Raw genomic sequence first — 23,836 nt, forward strand, 5'->3', positions numbered from 1 at the left:
TCCAAAGTTTTTAGTAGAGGCTTATTGACTCAAAATCTTATTTTATTTAAATTATTTTAATAGGTTATACCAAATGTATACCTTAGTCTATGATTTATTACTTTAAAATTTCATTTAAGCAGTTCATTGTTTATAAAGGAAAACTTGATTATAATTTAAATAAAAAGTATAAAAATACGATTTAAACAAATCAATTTAAAACCATCAATTTTTTTATCCAACCTGTTACAGTGTGTGTCAGTGAATATTAGGAAGTATGGTGGGAATGGGAGTCAAACCCTGAATTTGTCTTTATGACCTTTGGTTGAAATGTACCAATTGTTGCCTGGTTGTGGCCTATAGAGAGAATTCCCTGGCTTTTTTCCCCAAATTACATTCCCCAGAGAGTCCTTATTGTAGTTTCAGTAAGTTCTTCATGCCATTTCCTTATTTGTAGAGTGAAACATGAACTCCGGTGCTCTACCAAACTGCTGCTCCACCACTGAGGTGGCTGCATCTTAATAGTGGTTAGAATGATCTTTGCATATAGTATGGATGCATTTCTGGGTTCTTTCTGGGTTTAAGGTGCTATATAAATTGAAATATTTTATGTGGTTATGACTTGCAGCATAGCGTATATATTTTTTTTAAGACACAGTAGAAATCTGACAGTAAGGATAGTCTAACTGCTGGGAGAGTTCCTGAACTCAATTTTGGGTAAGCACAAATAATGAAGTGAAAGGGATTTTGTGGAAAGTTAACTAGGATGATCTCAGTTTGTAGAAGGCAAACTCTCCTGCATTCTATTGCATTGGCGTGCCTATACCACAGCAAGCCATGCTGCCTCGTGGCTCAAGAAAAGATGAGACTTATTGTTCAACCACAAGAATTCAAACAGTATTTTTCATGTGAGTGGAAAAAATATGTGCTATTGGGTGGTAAAAGATTTGTAGCCATTTAAAGTACAATGTTGCAATACCCAAGCAAGAGGTGTGTTTGGGGAGGAGGGAGGTTGTGGCTTAATTTAGGCATGTCATAAAGTTTGTTGATCTCCCCTCCATTAGCTGAAGCATCAGCTCAGAGGCAGTGGATCATGCAGTGTGTACTCCACTGTTCGTCTGCAGCTGCAAACAGAAGTCACATTTGTTCCAGAAGTCATTTTATCCCAGGACTAAGTGCAACATTTCAGATGTCCATGTTCCATGTGAAGTGAATTTGAACAGTTGTCCCAGGATTGCATCATTGAACCAATGAAAAAAAAGTGGCAGTGCATTCAGCTGCTCACTAAATCCTGATTGGAAGGGTGATGTGTGTGCATGGCAATTCTGGGACTTTTCTGTTCCAGGATGAGCACAGACACAACTTGTCCAGGGACAAATGCAATGTCTGTTCATAGCCTGTCAGACCATTACAAGAAGTGATAGCCATGCTTTTGGCATAGGTAGGCCAGGTTCTTTGGGTAGATGTGATATCTTTTATTAGACCAGCTGAGCAGTTGAGAAAAAGGGTTCTTGGCAAGCTTTCAGGTGCAGTCGCCCTTTGTCAGGCATAGGGAGTTCCTGCTATTTTGTTTCTTGGAGTCTCAGAATAGCAGTGTCCCAAGAACTTTTTTCCAACTACTCATTTGGTCTAATAAAAGATATTGCACCCATTCAAAGCACCTTGCCTGCCTATGTCCTTATACCAACATGGCTACAACCAAAAACCTATCAACATGGTTTGGCAATAATTTTAAATCGATTTTTTTTTAACAGACAATAGGCCAGGGAAGTGCACAAATCAGCATGGATTTCTGCTGACTGTAGAAACAGACATCAATATTTTAAATATAAAAAAGGCATGCTGTAATCCTCCAGGTGCTAACCTTTCCTTTTGGAGCCTGTAATGGTACTCGCACACTGGAGCCTTTCTGTGGGTGGCTCCGCCTTCCTGTCTTGGGCTAACCGCCTGTTTACTTTCCTGCCATGGCTTGATCTTAATTGAATGAGTGATGTAATTAGCGGGAGGCTGCCTACTTTATATGCCCGGTGTCAGGGGGCGCTACCTGCGGCTCCTTTTCCTCCCCTACACCGCAGCCCAAGCCTCGCAGATGTTACTTGACATGGTTTGCCCTATATCTTGGCCCTCTTGTTTACTTCTGGTGTCCCTCTCTCCCTCTCTTGCTCCGGGGCTCCTTGCAGCCCCCTCTCGCTCTGGGGCTCCTTGCTGTCCCCTAGCTCCGGGCCTGGGACTAATGTGCCCCCAAACAATGCTGCGCCCTCTCCGGTGCTAGGAGACCCCACGCTACCGTGGAGCTCCTATGAGGCCTCCTCTACCCCTAATAGCCTTGCCCGGTCCTCCAGTTGGATAGTAAACACCAAACACAAAACACAAAGCACCTGGGCTATAACGTAAACTAAACTGCCCGGTCAAAAATCCATGTTCTGTCCCAACCGGGGTTTTCCTCCACCCAGTCTCATCACGCCGCAACTGCTCAGGCCATCCGGCTTCCCTGTTCTGCTTGCTCGAACAGAGTTCCACCTTCCTTGGCTGCCAGAGGGGAACTGCCCTCCTGGCCTTATGCTTGGGCTTAAGAAGGGGCCAAGCCCTGCCCCTTCCTGCCAGCTGACCCCCTTGGTTTCCCTGGGAAGCAGCACCTGTGCTGCCCTGGTGACTGGCAATTGAGCCTCCCCCTCCTCACCACTAGGGGTCTCTCCTGCCATTTCTACTTTTAGGTGCAGGGCACCCGCCTGTGCTGCGACAGAGCCAAACAAAATGTTCTTCTTCTCCATTCCTCACTTTTGCTCCTTCTTTCTTCCTTCCTTAAACAAACAAGACCCCCTCCCTCTCTCATAAGCCCTGCCAAAAGATTATCTATTATACTGAGTCCCAGTATTGTTCATGTAAAAAAAGAAAAAAAAAGAAAGCTGCTTTCCCACAAGTGGAATAAAACTCATACACACTGATTTGATCACCTGGGTGTTTGATGGAGCTTGTCATCTGGACTAATGCCAAAATGCCTTATGAATTGCACTGATGGGTTGTATGAGCTAGATGGAGGAAGAGAGAGAGCATGATGGGATGCTGTAAAGGTAGTACTAGGATACGTTTGGAAGAACCTAAATGTAACAAAGAATGCTTGTAGAAAGATAGGCAGGCAGATGGATTCCATTGCTCCATGTAGCACAGTGACAAGTGTGTGTGATGTTCATCATCCCAAACAAATGCCCAGTCGAGCCCGTGCACCAAAGAAGATTAACTAAAATATGTCGTATTCATCCATCCTGTAATTAGACGCATTTACTGGCATGGTTCCAACTATAAAGGTGTAGGTGAAATTAGAGATTTAAAAAATAATAATTATTAATATTTTCTCCCACGATTAACCAAAAATATCTTTGCTGTGAAACATAATTTCATGATTTTAAGATCTGATATTCCTGGACTTTCCTAGGCAAGATTTGAGCATTTCTCTGGAAAGGTGGGCACTTTCTCTTCCCAATAGTCTTTAGCACACCTTCCTAACCCTGATGTTATCTCAATCTGCCAGTAAGCCACAATTAAATACTGTCTTTGGTTTCAGGCCAAGGTAATTTTAAGGAGAGAAATGTCTTCTTTATGCAGGGAGGGAAGGTGGAGAAGGAAATCTTTATTTAACAGGAAGGTATATATGTGTACTGACTCTTTAAAACTACTCAAATGCAAGAATGCCTGCTGGGAACGAATGGGCAAAGTGAAGCTGACTGTTATAAAACATGTCTGATATGTACAATTGTTCATGTGGCACCACTTTATAAGAGGGAGGCAGGTCTTGGCAATGATTTAAAAAAACTGGAGCCTGAAATGAAGCCAGAAAATCCATGTATAGGTACCTGATTTTGAAAAGGCTTTTGTCCATAGCTTCTTTGACTTGTAGGAATTACTGCCATCATGATAAATGTATATACGTCCATAATTTGGATTGTGAAAATCTTTACTTGCTATTAAACTGCAGCTATTTCTGGGGTGAAACATGACAGATGTTAGACCTTTCACAAAAGTTCTGCACAGCAGTTTCAAGTGGGAAATGAAATATATCATATCCAAATGAAACTGCAGGAAAGATTTGGATAGGTGAGATGTAATTACCGGAGTTGAAATATGTCCAGGACACTGGGGCTGACTTTCTTGGTTTTGCAAATTTGAATTAAACAGCTTTAATTTTAAACACCTGATGGTATTGCTCCTAGTCAGAGCAACTGGAAGATTTGCTGAGGGGAAAAAAATGAGGCAGTATTTCCTAAGCAAAAACATATCCAGGGAAAGAAAAATGGACTTTGTATGCACTTCAGTGAGGAAAATATGAAATATTGCTGGAGAAGCAAAGTTACATTTTCTGGACTCTACCTCAGCTGAGATTAAACGACTCCAAAAGCAATGCTAATACTTTAAGTGATGAACTACAGAAGTGGAATTATACAGGAGGAAAAATGCACGGAATCCGAATTGGAGGGTGGGGGGGGGGAACAGGTGGATAAAAAACTCATTCTCATTTGCTTTTATAAACACATGTATAAACCAGTTTTTATTTATGGTATTGCAGGTATCCACAGTTACCCAATGGGTTCAGACCACCAACTCTCTTACACTGAAATTCACTGACTCTACAACAATTCAAGCAAAGCAAAATTAATACCTGAATGAAAGCACCTTGTATAAGACATCCTCTAAATTTCAGGATGACCTTTGTTGGCCTTAGTGTTACCCATTAGGCTTGCCATTGGAAGGGAGCAAATTCACTTTTCACACAGTAGTTCACAAGCTTTGGACTAAATAAGAGTGCAGACACATGACAAGCATAGTCTGTAGTAATTAAACCTGGATTCAACTCTGCAGTTAATTTACTCTGTGATAAAGAGCAGCCCTATGTTTGGCTCTAAAACTGCCTGCCTAAATTTGACTCTGCTACAGTGCTTGGTCGGGGCATGGCAATGCAGGCAATTTGAATCGAGTAGATGGCTACTCTAAGGTGAAGTTAACAATGGTAGTGGGTATACAACATGTATACCAGAGTAACTTTCTCCAGAGAAAATTTGCTTCTGATTTCTTTGGAAGTAACTTTGTACTAGAGAAAAGCATTTCTTTCAGAAAAACTGCTGTTATATCATGTGTATGTTTCACTTTTCCTCCAGAGGACTTTTGTTAATACTTTGGAGTAAACTGTTGTGTGGCCACATCCTAATTCTTGATCCTGCTTCAGGGAAGGGAGTTGGAGAAGATCCTTTGAGGTCCCTTTGATCTCTGTGTTTCTAGTCCCTCCCCCTTCCCCTCATTAAAGAAATAATCCTAAAGGTAACAATGGAGCATAGCCACCTATTTTAATTCATCTGCAGATTCTCCAGATAAACAACACAATCCAACAGAAGGGCGCACATGCTAGTTTGCAAAGGAATGGGTTTAAGCAGCAGAAGGAAGTTATATTTTTATTATCCTAAAAATAACTGGAAGCTCAGAATATTATTTTCTTGGTTTCCTTGTGGCATGATTTCTTCAGCTGTTGCCAAAGGAATTAAATTCAGATCTACTATACCTGAGAATGTGTTTCCATGTTTGTATAATACATAAACAATTGCAAAGGCTGATCTTGGACTTGCTGTGTTCCACTCTGGTCTAATAGGTTGTTGCACATAGAACACACCTCTATCTTCAGTGGAAAAGCCTTAGAGGTATATGCTTCCCTAAATCTGTATGTTGGGAATCCTATTAGTACTAATGGGAGTTGACTTGCAGATGGAGAGAAGCAAATAGCTCTGAGTCATGAGTGCAGTTTATATAAGGCATGTTTACTTGTGATGCTACGTCACCATAGCAATGCGGTGGTGATGTAACACTTGTGGTAAAACCTGTGATGATGCAGCTACATCGCCATAGTGACACGCTTCCCTGTTATAGCACATCGCTTTTGCAACGTAGTGCCCAAAAATAACCGTGTGCAGCACCACCTGCTACTGCACCGTCTTTTAGTACTAAATGATGGCTCAGTAACAATGGCGCCATAGTGGCAGGTGTATACGCGCCCATATAATAGGGGGCTCAGATGGAGTTGGCTACATGTTTATTAATATGTTGAGGTTAAACCAGGTATATAGTATGAATTCCTGATGCAGTTTATCCTCTGCTGTGTAATCAGAAGTACATTTAAGACAGCTGCATAAGACCTTGAAACAGTGCTGCTACCATGTCTTTTAATGCCCAGATCAGTTTCTGATCACAGTACCTTGCTTCTCATTGCAAATGTGCTGCTCGGGTGTCTGATCCACGGCCCCGTACTCATGCAGTTAATCAAAGTCAATGGTCAGCAAATCAAGCTGGAATACAGTATTATTAGACTGGGTACACCTGAGCACTGTATATATAAATGGAATGTATACCAAAGCTGTAGTATTCTGCTTTTTTTAAGCAGATTGCCTTCTCCATAAACATTAAGACTAGGTTTTAGACCTACTGAATTATTTCTATTGCTACAGAGGAAAATACCCCTTTAAGAAAAAATCTAAAACATGTTTTAATTGGAAAACATGGTTGATAGGAGATATGGGAAGAAAAATATTTATTCCCTATTTCCTTCCTAACTTCTCTGTCAGAATGTTGAATAATGAATAATAGCAGATATCTGATTATTCTCTCCTCCCTGTGCCTGGCAGACCTCAGCAACCAATCAGAGTATTTCAGCAAAGCTTCTGACCATAGTAGGGAGCATCGTACTGGAAACAAGCCCTATGTCTTCCTCCATGTGAGCTAAATGCACCAAATCTGTAAGGCAGGTACTGTCTAGTGCACCCCCTGAGTGTGCTTAGAGCCACTGTCAGTCCTGGATGTATTTATTGGCAAATAGTCAGTGTTTTTCTAATGGAGAAAACAAACCTTTTTCAATATTTGGTGCTCACAAAGTGGGAGCAGGAGAGTGGGTGTATTTTCAGGGTGATACGGCCTAGCAAGGACAAGCATTGGATTTTCATAGCACTAGGGCTAACAGCTGTTGTGCTGCCCTTACAGAAACCATTTTTCTTTTCCTGTTACAACGTGTCTATGGAAAGAAGAGGGGTTTGATGTCCATAGTAACTAGCTGCATTACATCAACTTCTGTAATGGAAATAACTAGTGCAATATACTTCTAGTGCAGCATCATAGTTAGCAGATATGTCAGAATACAGCCCATTAAAACTTCTCACTTGTGGTCTCACCCCTATTAAGTTGTGAACGTTTAGAAATTCTATATTAGAGCAGGTAACAACTAAGGATCAAACACCAATGCCAAGTAGTTCACCGATCATGTAAACAATTGCTTATAAAATTCTCAGATTTTGTAAGGCCTTGCTTCAGCAAAAGTGCTTAAACACGTTTAACTTTATGCACATGGTATTGTGCTTAGCTGGATCAGAATCTTGGTTAATACCTGGTCTTTTGCTATTTTCTGGGACCACAGTGTGAACAGCATACAATCTCCAACAAGTTATCATCATTTTCTCATGCAAAAAGAGGTAGCACTTTCCCCCTGTAAAAAAACTAAGTAACATTATGGTAACCTTGAAAATGACAGAGTTAAGAAGCTCTTTTTCAGAGTGCATGTCATACCAGTCAAAAAATAAGGCTGCTTTACCACACCACAGTGAAACAAAAAGGCACACAGAGTGTCACTGGTCTGATTTTTACAAACACGCAAACACACACACGATTGCGCAATCATTTTTTTCTTGAATTAAAGTCACACACTTGAAAATAATTGGTCTGTTTTAGTCACCAGCAACAGTATGAAAAAACCCTTCACACTGCATGTCAGCACACCAGTTTTGAGTACAGCTATACAAGGATGTCACCACAAGGTTAGCTAGGGTAAAAATGTACCGTGCCTCACCCAGTAACTTACCTTGTGGTAACTTGTTTGTGTAGCCACCCTGTCTCTTATAACAGGATCTCTCCATTCACAAACACGTGTGCTGAATTAGTTATTCACAATTCTTGTCACATTCTAGGTCTAATTTAGTTTCCAGTGAGCAAAACTCCCAAAGATTTCAGTAGGAGCAGGATTTCTGTCCATCATTCCCAACTAAGTCACTGCTTGAGAAGAGAAGGCATTTTTCTTGGGTCTTACTTGTCTAGAGCTGAAAATGTAGACTCTCATCCTGCAACATGCATTGCATATAGGAATGGGCTTAAATCACTACATTTTATCCTTGGGAGGAGATATATTTTGGTAGCTTTAATGATCAATTATTTAGGCCTAAGCATTAGTACTTTTAAGGGAAAAAACAAGATTATTTTGTCTTGATGTTGCATGTAATATCAGTGTGTACTTGTATATATCTCTTCCCCTGGCTATTGCCTGCACATATATGTATATGCACATATAAATCTGCTGTATGTGAGAAGCCATGGTTGATTTTGATGTAGCTCTCAGCCATGGTGTAAATGTCTAGAATGCGCAATCTGCAGAGGTCTTTCCAAACTTATTCATTAAACCCTGAAGCCTAAGTGTGTCCTCAGGCACCAAGATAATTTTGAGTGTCTATTTTATAGGTTTTTTTTTTACATGTTATACACTGACTACTATGTGTTGTAAAATTTCAATTTACCTAAACTGGTTGAGGGGGGAGGAAGAGAAGGGACTGGAGAAGGGTAACAGAAAGGAGGACATATAAAAGTTTGTGTATGGTACATAAAAATCTTAGAAGAAATAATCCATGCAATGCCAAGAGAGACTGATGATCCAGTGCTATTAATGGCCATTAATTTTTTTGTTGAAAAAACGACATTAATGGAATCATAGTTCGGGTACTAGCAAGAAAACACCAGCCTAGAATGTCATCTTATTGGCTGTGGGCATTACAAAGCCCTGTAGACAATAGGCAAATCCTGCCTTGGTTTTCACCCAAGCAAACTGATTGACCTCAGTGGAACTGTAGAAGTGAAAATGAAGACTGAATTGGGCCCAGGAATGACTTGTAAACAAGGGTCCCCAATTCTATGGATGCAAGTGTGCATGCATATCTGTGTAGATGGACAGGCAGCACCAAATTCTCCTTAAAGTAACTGTAGCTGCCTTTTACCCCTGCAGGGAATTTACACACACAAGTTCTGAAATAAGTGCATGAAAAATTGCTCTAACTAAGCTGTAGGTGCAATTTGGCATCTAAAAAATCACAGGCTGAACTGGGAAATCTGAAAAATCAGACCCGTACAGTTTAGGTGGTGAAGCTTATTGAATGGATAAACCACTAAAACCAGGGAAGAGGCTGCAGATTAAGGGTGTGTACAGAAGTTGCTTTTTTCACCAATTAAAGCGCCTTATTGCTGTGACTTAACAGAAGTGCATGGCTTTACAGCATTTAAAAATGGGTACAGGGCTTTAAATTAACCCTTATTAAATGAGGTTTTAAATTTGAAGTGCTGTATTTTACAGCATGTTAGCAACTTACAGCACTTAAAATAACTTCTGTATGGTGGTCAAATTTCTAACCAGTGGAGAAGCCCCAGGAAGTTGTGGAGCACCCCCTGCCTCCTAGCCTGGAAAGTGCAGGAGGCTCAGAGGCCTCCCTTCCCCACAAACCAAACACTACACTTCTGTCATGTTAAAGAGTGCTATAACTTTATAGCACTATAAAAAGTGCTCCAAATTGCAGCCCTGTAAAATGTGCATAGAGCACTTCTGTACATACCCTAAACACATAACTATAAAAAAAGAATTAAACATGGTCCCAATTCCATGTTGAGTTGTCCAAATACAGTGTTACATGTGCACAGTTTAACTTTAGGTTCCCTGCTGTCCCATGCACAGAAGGCTGCTACTATTAGCCAGTTCCCAAGTTCGCTTACCAAAACACTGAAGATTAACCACTCTTAGTTAAAAGGGATTCCAGCTCATTTGGCTTGACATCATCCTGATGCTGTTTTTGTTGTGCTTGTAAGGCTTGCCATTGCTGCTTCCATGAATGTCTCTCTCTCTGATGCCCTAAGTGTTCATAGCTTGCACGCACAATTTCTGACCATCAAATATATTTGCCAGCTCTTTCGAACATCTCTGGTGCAGATTAACCCTGTGTTCCCTTTCAGAAAGCCACATTTTCTGAAGCAGCTTTTGTGTTAGTTTTGACTCTCTTCTTCGCTGAGTAGTAATCTGTAGAAGAACCAACAAGCAAACAGAATTAGAAACTCTGGGATTAACAAGTGGTGTTTGCAAGACTCTCTCTAGTCTCCCTGCTTTTCTAGTAGAGTCATTTAGGCTTTTCTTTTAACATCCGTGAGGGAACAGAACTAATACCTTTAGCATGTTCCATATAAAGCTGTGGAATACCAAGCAAAACAAAGGAAATGGGCTGGCGTTTATCCAGCACAGATCAAAGGACTTTGGATCCTCTTATGCAAGCTGAGCAATGTGACATTTTACTCCCTGACTTCTCAGTTTTGTGGTGTTTTCTGGTCAAAAATAGATGTTTCAGTACTCTTTTATCCTCCTTAAAAACAGACCCTCGGTGTAGAATAACATTAGAAAAATTATAGTTATGCTTGACTTCATTAGTCATGTTCTACTTTTGATGTTAAACTCTAGAAACAAAGACTACGACCTTGCAATAACACTGAGTATATAGTCATTCTGCACTGAAGAAAGGAGTAAGCACAAGTAGTTATGAGGAAAATACTTTGTATTTTTCATATGCAACAATGTGATTGCCCATGCAAAATTCAGATCAGTCTCAGCTCTGGAATCATGGCCAGCCTTTCATAATTAGTGGAAACATTAAACAGTGATATTTTTCTCCTGACAGAAAAACAGACAGGGCAGAATTAGCTAAAATGAAACCTAAATGTTTACTTACAGTTAGAGGTCCGGGATTCTTAGCTGATGTAAACAACTTCATTGACTTTTTAAGTCCAGTTAAACCAGCTGAGAAAGTGGCCCTTGTGATGCTTCCCATATAAGTAAACTGGTAATGTGTATAGCAAATATCCATGGAGACCTAATAGCTTATGCCTTGTATTCATTTCAACAGCGAATAATGTTGGCAGGCTTATCGGAATACTATAGGATTTCACAGCCAAAGTTCTGCAAAGTGTATTCTTTAGCCAGTTTCATTAAGAGTGCAGTTTCATTAAGAGTGCACTATGCCGAGACACCTAGGGTTAGCTTAGGGACTGGGATAGGCATATCAGCATGGTGTTCCAGCCTAGTCTAATTAGCTAAGAGTACATCAGTCCTAGCAGAGTGCTCTACTGTTGCTATACCATACTATGGCTTAAACAAATGTTTCATCTGAAGTAGTCCTGATTATCCTGGGTTTTAACCAGCATCAAAACACCAGGGGCAGCCATTTACATCCATGCCCTTTCCTGGCTGCATTTCTGCCCCTCTGCCAGTAGATAGCAAGTGAGAGTACACAGCCAGACAGGCTTGTCCTTACAGTGACTGGTAATTAAGGTGAATGACACACTATTAACTTAAATATGTACACGGCATTGTAGGAGGGAGGAAGTGATGGCACATTTTATCTTGCATACTGCACAGGCATTTAAAAGGGGACAATGGATTCCTAGAATTCTCTCCTCCTGGGAGAAATGCAACAACTGTTTATACCCTATATTAGTAGCTATACTGCTTCCGGTACCTGTCCTTTTAGTTCTACGGCTAAAAAAGGTACAAAAACCTTAGAGGTCTTCCAGGAGAACTGTGTGACATTACAAGGCCCAAATATATTGGGCTGAGCCAAGTCCTGGGGGTCTTGAAAACAAAGAAGTGTGTAAAGGGCCGGCATGAGAAGGTGGTGGCTGGTGCTGCATATAAAATCTCTTAGTTTCTTTTCTTCCATTTACCTCTGCCCTATGAAGCCCAATCAGAAGGCAGGGTGAGTATGCACCTTTACGCTAGGTATCAGACATTCAAAAAGCCCAAGCAGGAATCCATCTAAATTAGGTGGCTTTTTGTAAGCAGTGTAGTTTAGATCATTAGCGAGCAGAACACACATTTGCCTTTTGGTGGGGGGAGGAGGTTGGGGAGGAAATCTTACACGAGGTTCCACCATTTTAAACTGGTCTATGTGTGCTGAACTTCTGTTGGTTTATGGGTATAGATGGGTTTCCAATCACTTATACTGGTAAAAGAGTAATGTCTGTACCTGGCCTTATAGACTCTCTCTCTCTCTCATATATATATGAGAGGAGAACAAGCTTTGTGAACTCAAGTTCACTTCATCAGATGCTGTAAAAGGACATGCAGAAAGTAGGGTGTAAGAAGGAGGGAGAAATCAGAATACAAAGGACGAGGGAGCTCACAAAAGTCTGTTTGGTTTAGTTTCTGGCAAAGTTTAGTTAAAACCTAGCTATATCTGGAACTTCCAACTCTGTATTACTTGCATGGAAACAGAACATAGGCTGAACCGGTTGCAAGAAGAAATCAGTAGCGATGGGAAGAGAGAGAGCAGAATGGTGTCTGTAAAATGACCTGGTAATACAGCAAAAATCCTGCATTTTTATTGGTTAGCTCTTCCTGCCTAAGGATACAGATATAGTTGAAAAGCCTCAGCTCCTCCCACTTTGGTGGCTCCAATATCTACCAAACCTATGGTTGGTTTTTAATAAGGTGATGTTTATTTAACAGACCACAATCTGTCTTTGAAAGTTTAAATTAAATGCACATTGTGAGACCTTCAATGCAAAATGCTGCAGGACTCTCCTTGACTTAATGTGATTACAGACTGATCTGAGAAATAATCCTAAACTACCTCCATCTCTAGAATGATAAAAGGTTGGGGTATGGCACAGAATCATTTTCTGAGTGTCATCCCACCCGATAGATAAATCCTGTCTAATTCAATATGCAGCAGAGAGCCCTGTTCTTCCCAGTTGAAGAGAAATGTTGATACTGTTGAATTGGTAATAGGAAAACTAAGAGTGTGTGTAATAGAGTGAAAGATAGATGGAAAGATCTTAAAGCTCTGCCAGAAAAGGAAGAATGCACATGTTTGCTGTAATCAGGTTTGTTACATCCAGAAGCTTTGGAGAAGGAATTGATTCAACAATATGCTTTCTCTTTTAAAAGCAAAGGTGGAAAATTGTTAAATTATGCAGATTGGTGTGCTGGCTTCCAGATCTCCTGTTAAACGGTTCTTTACTGGGGAAAATGTTCCTTGGACATCTGCATAATTTACTACCGAATGCCCAATCAGTAGCATAACAAGGGCACCCCAGGCACTGACAATAAGAGGACACCAGAATCTCCCCCAGGAATCTTTGTCACAGCAGGGGCAGCCCTGCACTGCCCCTTCCTGATCAGTATAACTAGTGGGTGAGGGCAAGTGGAATGGTGCCCCCTCTCTCCTCCTTCCCTCTAGGAGCCTTTGCCAGAGCAGGCATAGACCTGCTCTAATATGTAATATAGGGGAAGAAGCAAATGTGGCACTACTTTCAGCTCTGGGGGAGCCCAGTTGCTTAGGAAGGCACGTCTTGCCTTGCCTTGCCTTGCCTTGCCTTGCCTTGACCTACTTGCTACCCCATCTGGCCTACAGTGGTTGTACCTGCTCACCACCCTGGGTGCTCAATGAGCTTGCTACCCCGCTGTGTCCAGCAAGAGATTTGCAGTTGAATAGTGACTCCCACATGTCACTAAGCTCAAAGGCAAATTCCACTTAAATTTTACTGTTAATTGGTTAAAGCCTGAAAAGCCCAATGGACACCAAAAGTGCATTTATTATGTACCATCGCCCCATCCTCTGGTTCTCTTTCCACTAATCTATAACCTACCCTTGAATACCTTTGGTGATGATGATGACTCCATCACCTCTCCTGGCAAGCTATTGCATTGCCTGATTAACTTTTGTATTAAAAAACATGTCCAAAATCTTAGTTTTTTTGACAGATTTAAGCTGGTACTTAGTGTTCTCTGTCTCAGGCAGGCTAGAAAATATTTTGGTGACAAACTGTGACAAGCCCAGTAAGGACAAGTAAAATATCATCATTTAGGGGCAGATTTTCAAAAGAGCTCAGCTCCCTCTAAGACACCAACATGAGGAATCTGATTTTCAGACAAGTTTAGTGCAGAGTTCTGAGCACTTCTGAACATGTGACAATAAGCATCAGAATAGGAGCCTCTTTGAAAAAAACGTATATGGGAGCCGAACCCTTTTGAGTATCTAGCACCACGTATCAGTGTTGAATACCTGAAAAAGTGGCCCTTTCTGCCATCTGGCCAAATTTCAGACTGATCTGTCTCTTAAAAAAAATCTCTGGAGGCTTTTGCTGAAGATCATACACAAAATAATTCTCATATCTACAATGGCTTCTTCCTTCTGGTTCCTGACCTACCCTCTTCTGCTGTTTCTCATACTACGTTTTTTGGGTCCTCATACTACATTTTTGGGAAGACAGCACCTGATTAACTGTGGACAGCTTTAAAAATAAAATAAAATAAAAAGAATAAAGGGAAGTGGATACATGCTTGTGGTGAGACCCAAGTTCCCCTTTAAGGTGAGATCAGCTACCATATTTTCTCACATACTTTATACCTTTGTATATAGCACATCTTTTTTAAGGGCAGAATGAAGAAAAAAACAACAACTTCCTTTGTTGCTAGGGAGTCAAGCCTACTGCCAGCCTCATGTGCTGGATGGGGTCCACAGACAAACCCAGTACCCCGGGGCCAGGCCATGTGCTAGGTCTGACCTGGTGCACAAGGGCCATGTGTTGGGTCTGGGCCTGCCTGCCATGTATAGCTGTGGAGCAACCCTGCATGGGTGGCTGAATTGGTGTGCAGAGCCATGTTGTCTGGCTGGGGGGCTCCCTGTGGGTCTAGAAATTTGGCAGTGGGGAAGTGCTGGAAGTGTTAATGAGCGTGGCTTGAAGAGCACTCTGGGACTGCTGCCACTGCTCCCTTACCACCAAATTTCTGGACTCATAGGGAGCCCTATTTCTCACATATAATGCATATCCCAAATTCTGCCAGCTGGTTTTGGGGGAAAGGTGCAGGTTATATTCAAGAAAACACAATATTTTTCTTAGCATTCCTCCCCCTCAACTACCTAAACTGCTTTCCCATCCCCACAACATTTTAAAGAGTAACCAATCATTATTTGCCTTGGATTGACTTTCATAAGTCCTGAACAAAAAGAAATCCCAAAGAAATCTGTGGCAGCTGCAGGTGCTCAGCACTTTCTAAAAATAAAGCCAATGGTATCTCATGTACACTGAACATTTTAAGGCTGCTACTTCTTGGCATCATTCATGCCATCTAATTTATCCGAAGAGTTGCCTGTGTGAAATCAGGACTGGTAAGAGGCCTATCAGAAGCTAATATCTGCAAAGCCCTGTCTCTGGTTTTTCTGGAGTAAGCAACAAACAGCAAAAATCTCATGCACCTGTGACAGAAGCCTGTCTTTGTTTCCTCGCTTCTTGGCTCTTGCCTACAATTTTCTTGGGAGCTTTGGATTTCTCAGTCAGTGTCACCTTGGCAAACTGGTGAGCCCTGGCTTCCTTGCCCATGGGCTGGTTCAAGAGCTGCAAGGGCTTGCGAGCTTCTCCTACCACACAGCTGTGGTAAAAGGCTGGGACCTCATGGCCCTGTAGCTCTTCCCATTGCAGAAGCCCCTCAGCTGGTATTTCTCGTAGGAAGTCAAAGTTCCACTTCTGCTTGGCTCCCTCTACACTGCTGCGCAGTAGCTGCTGGAAGTCCTTATGCAGCTGCTCGTGGTCCACAGGACCAAAGAGGTTCCTTCGCACACAGTTTGTCTTCACTGGTCTCTGCACCATCTTTTCACCCTTCTGCTGCTCTCCAGTGAGCCTAAAGATCAGCAATTCCCTGCCAATGACAGACCATGAAATATATTCAATTTAACAAGCATCATATATTCTTGGTAGGGATAGAGGGGTAGCTAAATGCACAGACAGAAGTGACAATTTTTGCTGAATCTGGCCCCTGAAAGTGTTCTACAGCCAGGACCTAATGCAAATGCACAGTTGCAGAGCACTTTAAAAGGGCCAGATTCCATGACAATCTAAACCCTCATTACATGAGGGTTCAGATGAAGGCACTTCAAAGTGCAGTGCCTCCATTAACTTGTCTGCATGTGCCAGGAGCAGGACTGGGCTGATGCAGCCCAGTCCTGTTCCTGGCACTATTTTCAGAATGGAAAGGGGGAGAAGAGGGTGGAGGGAGCTCGTTTTGGGGGTTGCCAGCCCACCTTGGGAGGGGGGACTCCAATCTATCCCCCACTCCAGCTCAGGCTAGGGAAACCCCAAAATGGACCTCCCTCTCTTCTTCGACTCCCCATCCTCCTAACACAACAGCTAACGTCTCTTGGGTTGGGAGGATCTGCCTAACCTATGGCACTTTCTGTGAAGTGCCATGAGTTAGAATGGGAAGCTGCACTTCTGTCTGCACCTTAAATGGTTGGATATTTCTAAGTCTCTTAAAGGAAGTGTTTCAAAACTTCTCCAAGTCTCCATTCCTCATGGAGAACTGCCCTTGGGATGCAGCTGGAGGCTGATATCTTACTTGCTATGAGAGGTGTGGGGGGAAGGAAAGGGAGTCCTTCCTCTCTCTTTTGTGTGTGGTTTACTATACAATGAGTGAAAGATGTAGGATCATTTATCTTGGAGTCCCAGGGGAACTGACTTTAAGTTCTTTGGGGTCAAGAGTGTTTGGTTATGGAGTGTCTCCTACAATGGGCTCTTAGTCCAGGACTAGGACTCATGGATTTTAACACAATATACCGTAAATAACAACAGGGTGGGCAAAAAGATATGGGGACAAGTGAGGCGACACAGGAGACAATGTGTGTTAAATATTCCAGTATGAAGGGAAGGGATTGAAAGAAATCTCAGGGCGGAAAAAGTGGAAAAAAATGGTAGTATAAGAGTGATGTAGCTGTGGTGGTCCAGAAATTATATGAGGGGCAAGGATTTCTTAGGGTGATACCTTTTACCGGACCATCTGAATTGTTGATCAGACCAGACAAAGAATTTCTTGCATTTGAAAGCTTGTCTAACTCTGTCCTAACCACACAGTTGGTTCAATAAAATGTATCAACCTAAGAAATCCTTGCCTCTTGGAAGAAAATATAAAAGCCAGGATATAGTGGAGATGGTATCTCTCCCTTGGCTACTGTTCCTATTTACATTCACTATTTAAGTTGGAACCTGAACCATGCAGAAATGTAACCACCTCCCTGTAATTTTATTCTACCTTCTGAAACAAAATGTGCGTGTGGTATGGGTGAAATTCCCACCCATAGACAAAAATAAAAGCAAGCCTATGTATTTGATCCTGTCAGGGCAAATCCTGCCCCAACACCACTTGGGATTAAAAGCTTCGTATAAAAGAGAATATTTTGAGAGGAAAAGGAGGGACATGGTTTGGAGGTTGCTCAGGACTCTGACTTCTCTGTTTTAGGGTACCCCAGTGGCTACAGCATTTTCTTGGGTGGTTGGAAGCCTCAGGTTGAAATCCCTATTCTACAAGGAGCTCCTTAGCTCTAGTTCTGGGACTGCACTGACTCTATGCATGACTTTGATCAAGTCACTTAACCTCTCTTAGCCTTTCTTTCTTATTCTGTATCTGCAGAAAGGTTAAGAGAGGTTAAATGACTTGATCAAAGCCATGCACAGAGTCAGTGCAATGCCAGAAATGGAGCTAAGGAACTCCTGGTAAAATAGGGATTTCAACCTGAGGCTCCAACCTCCCAGGGAAGTGCTGTAGCAGCTGGGATACCCCAAAACAAAGCTGACCATTGGCGATGGATGTTTTGCTTGGGTCGCATCTAGCTTAAGCGTGTTCTGAGTATACCTACAGGAACAGACCCCTGTGATTAGAAAGGCAGGACAATGCTGAAACTGAGAATCTAGCTTTGCAGTTAGGGATCTGAGCAGCTCTTAGATATGGAGCAGTATCAATGGTTAGGTAACCTTGCACATACCCTTTCTTCTGCTGGGAGTGTCTCTATCACTCAGAACTATGCCAGGCTGTGTCATACTGAGACATGCTACCTCTGTTCCATCTACACTAGCTCCCACATTGGAAGTAGCATCACCAGCACAGTGTCTCAGTACAAGGCTGCCAAATGCCACAGTAGAGTGGCGTGGACATCTTCTAAGGCACTGAGGGAATTTTGCAACTTTAGGGTTAGGCACCAAGTGAGTGATAGTGCTTAAGCTACCAGTTATGCAGGTTGTGAATTTTCATTTCTAACTAGGAGAACTTTTGCAGTCTCTGCTCTTTCCTACGCCTGATGAAGGGTGTGTGTGCCCCAAAGCTTGTAGATAAATGCAGTAGTTTGTTTGCAAATATCTAGTTGGTTTAATAAAAGATATCACCTCTTCCACGAGTTTTGATCCCCTAAGCTATCAGTAGCACCTAAATGATAGATTATGGTGCCCAAATCCTTTTGTGGCTCTAACCCATAGCTCTCAGTGCCTCTAAGGGGAGGCAGCTGCAAAATACAGCAATAGAAATAAACCTCTGGGTGGCGTCCAAGAGCTCAGAAGGAGACTGCTCTTCCTGCAATCATGTATCACCTTGCCCTGAACTGTTAGGATATTCGGCAGTATCGGTTGTCACTATAGCTAATAACAGCCACACTGCTGCTATGCTGCTTTTTCATCTGGTGCCAAACCTCCAGCGGTTTAAGTTAAGTTCACACAAAGGTAATCCATCACATTTGGGAAAGGAGAGGCAAGGCACTGAAGGAAACAATCTTTTGTTTTAGCAGCTTTTCTCAGATGAACGGTGAACACTTCTTTGATACAACTGCACCAGGATAAAATAAAAAACAAACAAACCCTGATGTTTCTCAAACATATAGGGCTTTGTGATAGTATTATTTTTGAATATCTTAAGTAACATTTACTAGACAGGAAACTGCCTTGCTTACATCTTACCTATCTTCTTTCTGACAGCAGTACTATTTTGTTTTTCAGGGGAAAGTATGGGGAGCTTAAAATAAGCAGTTACGCAATAGCATCTCGCCAGAGAATGTTTTTCCTTCTCTTTGCCGTGTGTGTGTGTGTGTGTGTGTGTGGTAATTATAGAGGCTTTCATTATTGTGCATGGCTTGGGTAAAATCCTCGCTATAAGGATTTTACTCCTTGCCCCCTTTTTTAGAATCCTGCTAAAATTCTTGATCCTAGGGGTGTATTGTGGCAATGAGATTGCAATATTAATTCTTCATTGTGTAACAGCCTAAACCTTACCTGCAAAAAATAAAACAACCTAAAATATTTTCTGTATGCAAAATGCTTAGAATTTGGAAATTCCTTGTGGTCTGTATGGTTCATTTCCTCCTTTTCTCTTGCATCCATTTTTTTTTGAAGAGTTCTATCAACTGTCAGCCTGACCCTCTTAATTGGTATCTAGCAGTGGCATTTCTAACTCCCCTTAAGTTTATCTGACCTCTTAAACCTGTTCTAAAAGGAATACTGGGCACATCCACACATGTACCATTATAGTGCAGTATTTTAGGTTACTGTGCAGTAACCAAAATTACTGTGCAGTGTGGTCATGTGCCTACATGTGCATGCTTGTACCACACTGTAATGCCTGTATGTGTAGATGCTGGTGTAAAAGCTGCTACGACTCAGTAATTTACTGCTGAGTAAATGCACATGTAGACATGCCCACTAAGTTCTGTGATAAAGGAATATTATTGATTTCCCATTAAAAGTCAAAATTTCAAATGAATTTCAAAATGGACTAGGTCTAAAAATGAATAGATGATGGTGATGATGTGGTGACACTGGAGTACTGCATCCAGTTTTGGGCCCCTCACTTCAGGAGAGACATAAATAAGCTTGAGTCCAGAGGAGAGCTACCTGCACAATCAAAGGTCAAGAGAGCACGCCTTATGAGGAGAGGCTGAGGGACATGGGATTCTTCAGCCTGGAGAAGAGAAGGCTCAGGGGGGACTTGGTGGCAGCCTATAAGTATATAAGGGGAGTGCACCAGGATCTGGGAGAACAGCTGTTCACCAGGGCTTCTCAAGAGATAACAAGGTCTAACGGCCACAAACTTCTGCAAGGCTGATTTAGACTGGACATAAGAAAAAATTTCTTTATTGTCTGAGCGTCCAGGATCTGGAACAGACTCCTCCCGGAGGTGGTGCAAACACCTACTCTGGACTCATTCAAGAAATGTTTGGATGCTTACCTTGCTGGGATCATTTGATCCCAGCAGACTTCCTACCCATGGCAGGAGGCTGGATTCAATGATCTCCCTTCCGGCCCCTAATGTCTATGAATCTATGAATGATTTTGGCAAAATAACTCCATGTTTTTAGGGGGATTTTACATTCTTTTCCTTGCTGGTACACACTAGTTCCCTCTGAATGACAAGGTGGGGGAGGGCATTCAAATTGCTAACCACACAAATGGTTACTGCACAATAAGGCGTCTACACATGCCTGACTGTGTAGCAACTACTCAGGCATAAATATAGGTGACGCATACAGGGGCACGTGCTCTCCCTGCTGCCCGTGTCACCGCTTGCAGGCGGTCACTGCTCACCATCCTCCCTGCCTCCTCACCGACACCTCTGTGGCTCCTATGGGTGGTCCGCGCTTGGCTCACCACCATTACTGCAGCTGCTCCCCACTGAGGTGCACCTGCTGCAGACACCTGCCATTCCCCCCCAGCCTCAGGAGGCACAGGTTGTTCATGGGTGTTAATTTGCTACCTACATCATGCAGATAGCACATTTACACCCAAATCGGCATAAGTCACCATAGTTACTGCACAATATGGGCATGCACGTGTAGGCACAGGACTGTGCTGCACAGTCATTTTTGGTCACTGCACAATACCCGCCATTACTGCGCAATAATGGGTTTTCAGACGGGCGGTTGTCCCTGCCAGGTGCTTTGCAGGGTTTTATCCATCCCTTGTTAAGGCCGCACTAAAGCTTCTGCCCCTGCTGCTAGAGCTGCCGGACTCCTGCAGTCTGCAAGCCCCTGGCTCGGAGTCGGGCCCTGGGCCGCGGAGGGGAAATCCCAGGGAAGAAAGAGCCTGGGCCAGGCGGGCAGGCGCTCCTCACGCGGGAGGAGGTGGCTCAAGGCAGCCCCCTCCCCCCACCCGCCGGCGCCGCGCGCCACTTCTCCCGGGCACTGGCGGGCTCCTGCGCGGGCGGCGGCGGCGGCTCGGGCGGGAGGCGGAGGAGGAGGAAGAGGGCTGGCGGGTGGGGAGTGTGCCGTGTAGTCAGTCCTCTTCCCCGCCCGCAGGGATCCCGGTCCCGCTTCCCGGGCCGGGGCAGCGCACCCGCGGGCCGTCACGGGGCCGCCAGCGAAGGGCGCCCCAGCCCGGGGGTCCCGCTGCCCGGTCAGGTTGGAGGTGGGCAAAGGCTGTGCGGGAAGAGCACCCTCCAGGGCTTGAAGGGTGGGGGTAGTAGGGGCTGCCCCTCCAGCCCTCCTTTTCTAGGGGTCTGATTCCAGGGTGCAAATTAAGGGGGAGCTCCTGCGTAAGAGAAAAGCCCCCTCCCATGGTAAGATTTGAAATCATAAGGAGCAGGGGTCTCCAATCAGACGCCTCTTTCACTTAGGTGGACTTTTTAATCAGTGAACTGGTTTAATTTTTTTGCAGACCCCCTCCTCCCAGCAGAGGCAAAGTGTAATTCAACCCTCAGATTCCCCTCCCCCGTGGCAGCTCACTTACATCCCTGCTGGCCTCTGCTCTTGGCTTCCCTGGCTCTGGCTTCGGGGGCTGGTGCCCAGGTGAGGAGGGGGAGGAGGAGGAAGAAGGCACTTGTTGCTTTCAGATGTCCTGGCAGCTTTCTGATGGCATCCAGGAGCTTGTCTTTCTCTCCATCCAGCTGCAATCAGTCACTGCCGCCTGCCGATGGCTGGGGAGGAGGAATGGCCAGACCTCTCCCTCCTGCTGCCCCTCTTCATAGTGTGTCTCCGTGCCTCCTCCTCCTCCTCCTGGGCTCTCCCTCGTGCAGTTTGTAAAGCTTTTGCTTCGCGGCTGATTAACTTCCACATTCCTGTCTTCTTTCCAGGTTCTCGGTGGCACGTGGATCTGCAACGTGACTGCCTCCCCCCGCCCCCCCCTTTCCATATACCTGGGGCTTGCCAAATAGGCCAAGTCCAAGCCAAACACTTGCAGTTGCTGACACAGAAAAGGGGAGGAAGAGGAGCATCAGGCCACAGGGTGGGGAGGAGATGGATGAGTCAGGACAGGACCGCGCCTGCCTGGAGTAGAGTTCTGCCGACTGTGGACATTATCATACAGGCAAAACCCTTCAGCGGAAACTTTTCACCCATCAGGCTGAAATCTAGTCAGCTAAAGAAAGAAATAGCTTCATGCAGCCCATCTCTCCCTCCTCCTCCCCGTGCACGGTTACATTGCCCTATTTTTAAACTCTTTTTTCCCGCTCCTTCAGGCTCATGAATGAAAGGCTGGCACAAGCCACAGAGAAACAGCTTGGCGGAGGAAAGCAGAGACACTAAGCAGGCTCACAGGGCTGTCAAAGAGACAAAACAAAACAGAGCTGAAAACAAATGCTCGTCATTTTTTTTTTCTTTTCCCCCTCTCAGAGTGCTTTCAAAATATAGTTGTTTAGGGGGCACTTGCGGCAGCCCGCGGGCAGAATGAGCTGAAGTGGGATTCTTAAAGTTGCCGTCTTTCAAAAAGGGATGGTCCCAAGCTGGATAATTGGGGCCCCTGCCACGTTACACTTAAGATCTGATTAACCAGTTAGTCACGTCTTCTTAAGCTGTGACCTGGCCATGCATTCAGTTAATGAATGGCATGATAAAATGAGGAATAAGCCACAAAGTTATTCCACAAAAATGTATAATAACTTTGTGGCTGGTTCCTATTAGCCATTAATTGAACATGTGGCCTTGGGCACCCCTGTGGCTGGGATCCCCATCAGCAGATTGGGCCCCTGGCTGCAGGGGCATACCATGGGCCGGGAGCCCACAGCTGGTAGGACTCAGCCACCATGGTGCATCTCTGGATGGAAGCCAGGTCAGCTGATGAGGCTTGTAGCCACAGAAGATTGCTATTTGTCAGTGCGGGCAGAGCTGGGGATCATGATCCAGGGCTTCCCCTGCACTGGCAATAAGGCACAATGGGATCTGATGTGTGATCCCACAATTGCGCCTCCTGACATGCAGGTATGGCACAGCAGGATATGTGATTACTTAGATTGTGCATCAGATCTCATTGCACCTTTACCTGCATGTCTGGCAGGGGTCTAAGATTTCTTCGTATTTTAAACATTTTTTATTAAAAAACTCCCGTCTAGTCCAATTTATCTCAGCAGATATGTCCTCACCACCATCGTTATTTATCTTTCTGTTTGGGGGCTTATGTCCACTGATGGGACTTGGGCTCAGAATTGCGGTGCTGACCTGTTAGACACACTGTTGCCTCATGACTTTCTCAGCCCTGAGCTGAACTTGTGGAGTGAGATGCCAAAAAACAGTATCCAAAGGAGTCAACTGAACTACAAGGGTGGGGCTTGGCTCTGCTTCTCTGAGGTGGTTTGGGAATGTCTTCATTGGCTCCACGTTGAGGCTGGGAAAGCTACCAGAAGCAGGCCTCACCCACTCATTCCTACTTCATGTGCATCAGCTCCCCAAAATGGCAATGTAATTGCCTTGGAATGACTCCCAGGGCACGTCCATCAGTGCTCTTAGATTATGTTCTGGGTGGGCTTAATAGCATTGGGTTGCACTGTTCTGGGTCTGATCATGCATGGAGTGAGGGTGAGTGGGTGGGGTATGCTTCATAGGAATACTGCGAAGTACGTCATAGAAGTGACATAGACACATCCTGAGGCACTTAACTACTTTATTTGATGGGCTAGAAAGAGACAGTGCATGAGAATGACCTTATAGCCTGCCAATTAGTGCATTCACCTGGAAGT

General features: G+C 43.8%; 1 protein-coding gene across 1 annotated transcript; it reads right to left on the reverse strand.

Annotated features, from left to right (window-relative positions):
* Positions 1-4,500: 4,500 nt before the first annotated feature.
* Positions 4,501-22,553, reverse strand: LOC149866527 (cyclin-dependent kinase inhibitor 1-like). Its single transcript, XM_090043845.1, has 3 exons — positions 21,616-22,553; positions 15,339-15,778; positions 4,501-10,111 (listed from the first exon to the last, which is right to left on the reverse strand). Coding segments are annotated over exons 1-3 (510 nt in total). The 5' UTR covers positions 21,618-22,553; the 3' UTR covers positions 4,501-10,043.
* Between the last annotated feature and the right edge of the window lie 1,283 nt (positions 22,554-23,836).

Source organism: Crocodylus siamensis, chromosome 4 (genome assembly GCF_052110815.1).
Source record: "Crocodylus siamensis isolate JL-2025a chromosome 4, ASM5211081v1, whole genome shotgun sequence".
Taxonomy (NCBI): Eukaryota; Metazoa; Chordata; order Crocodylia; family Crocodylidae; genus Crocodylus; species Crocodylus siamensis.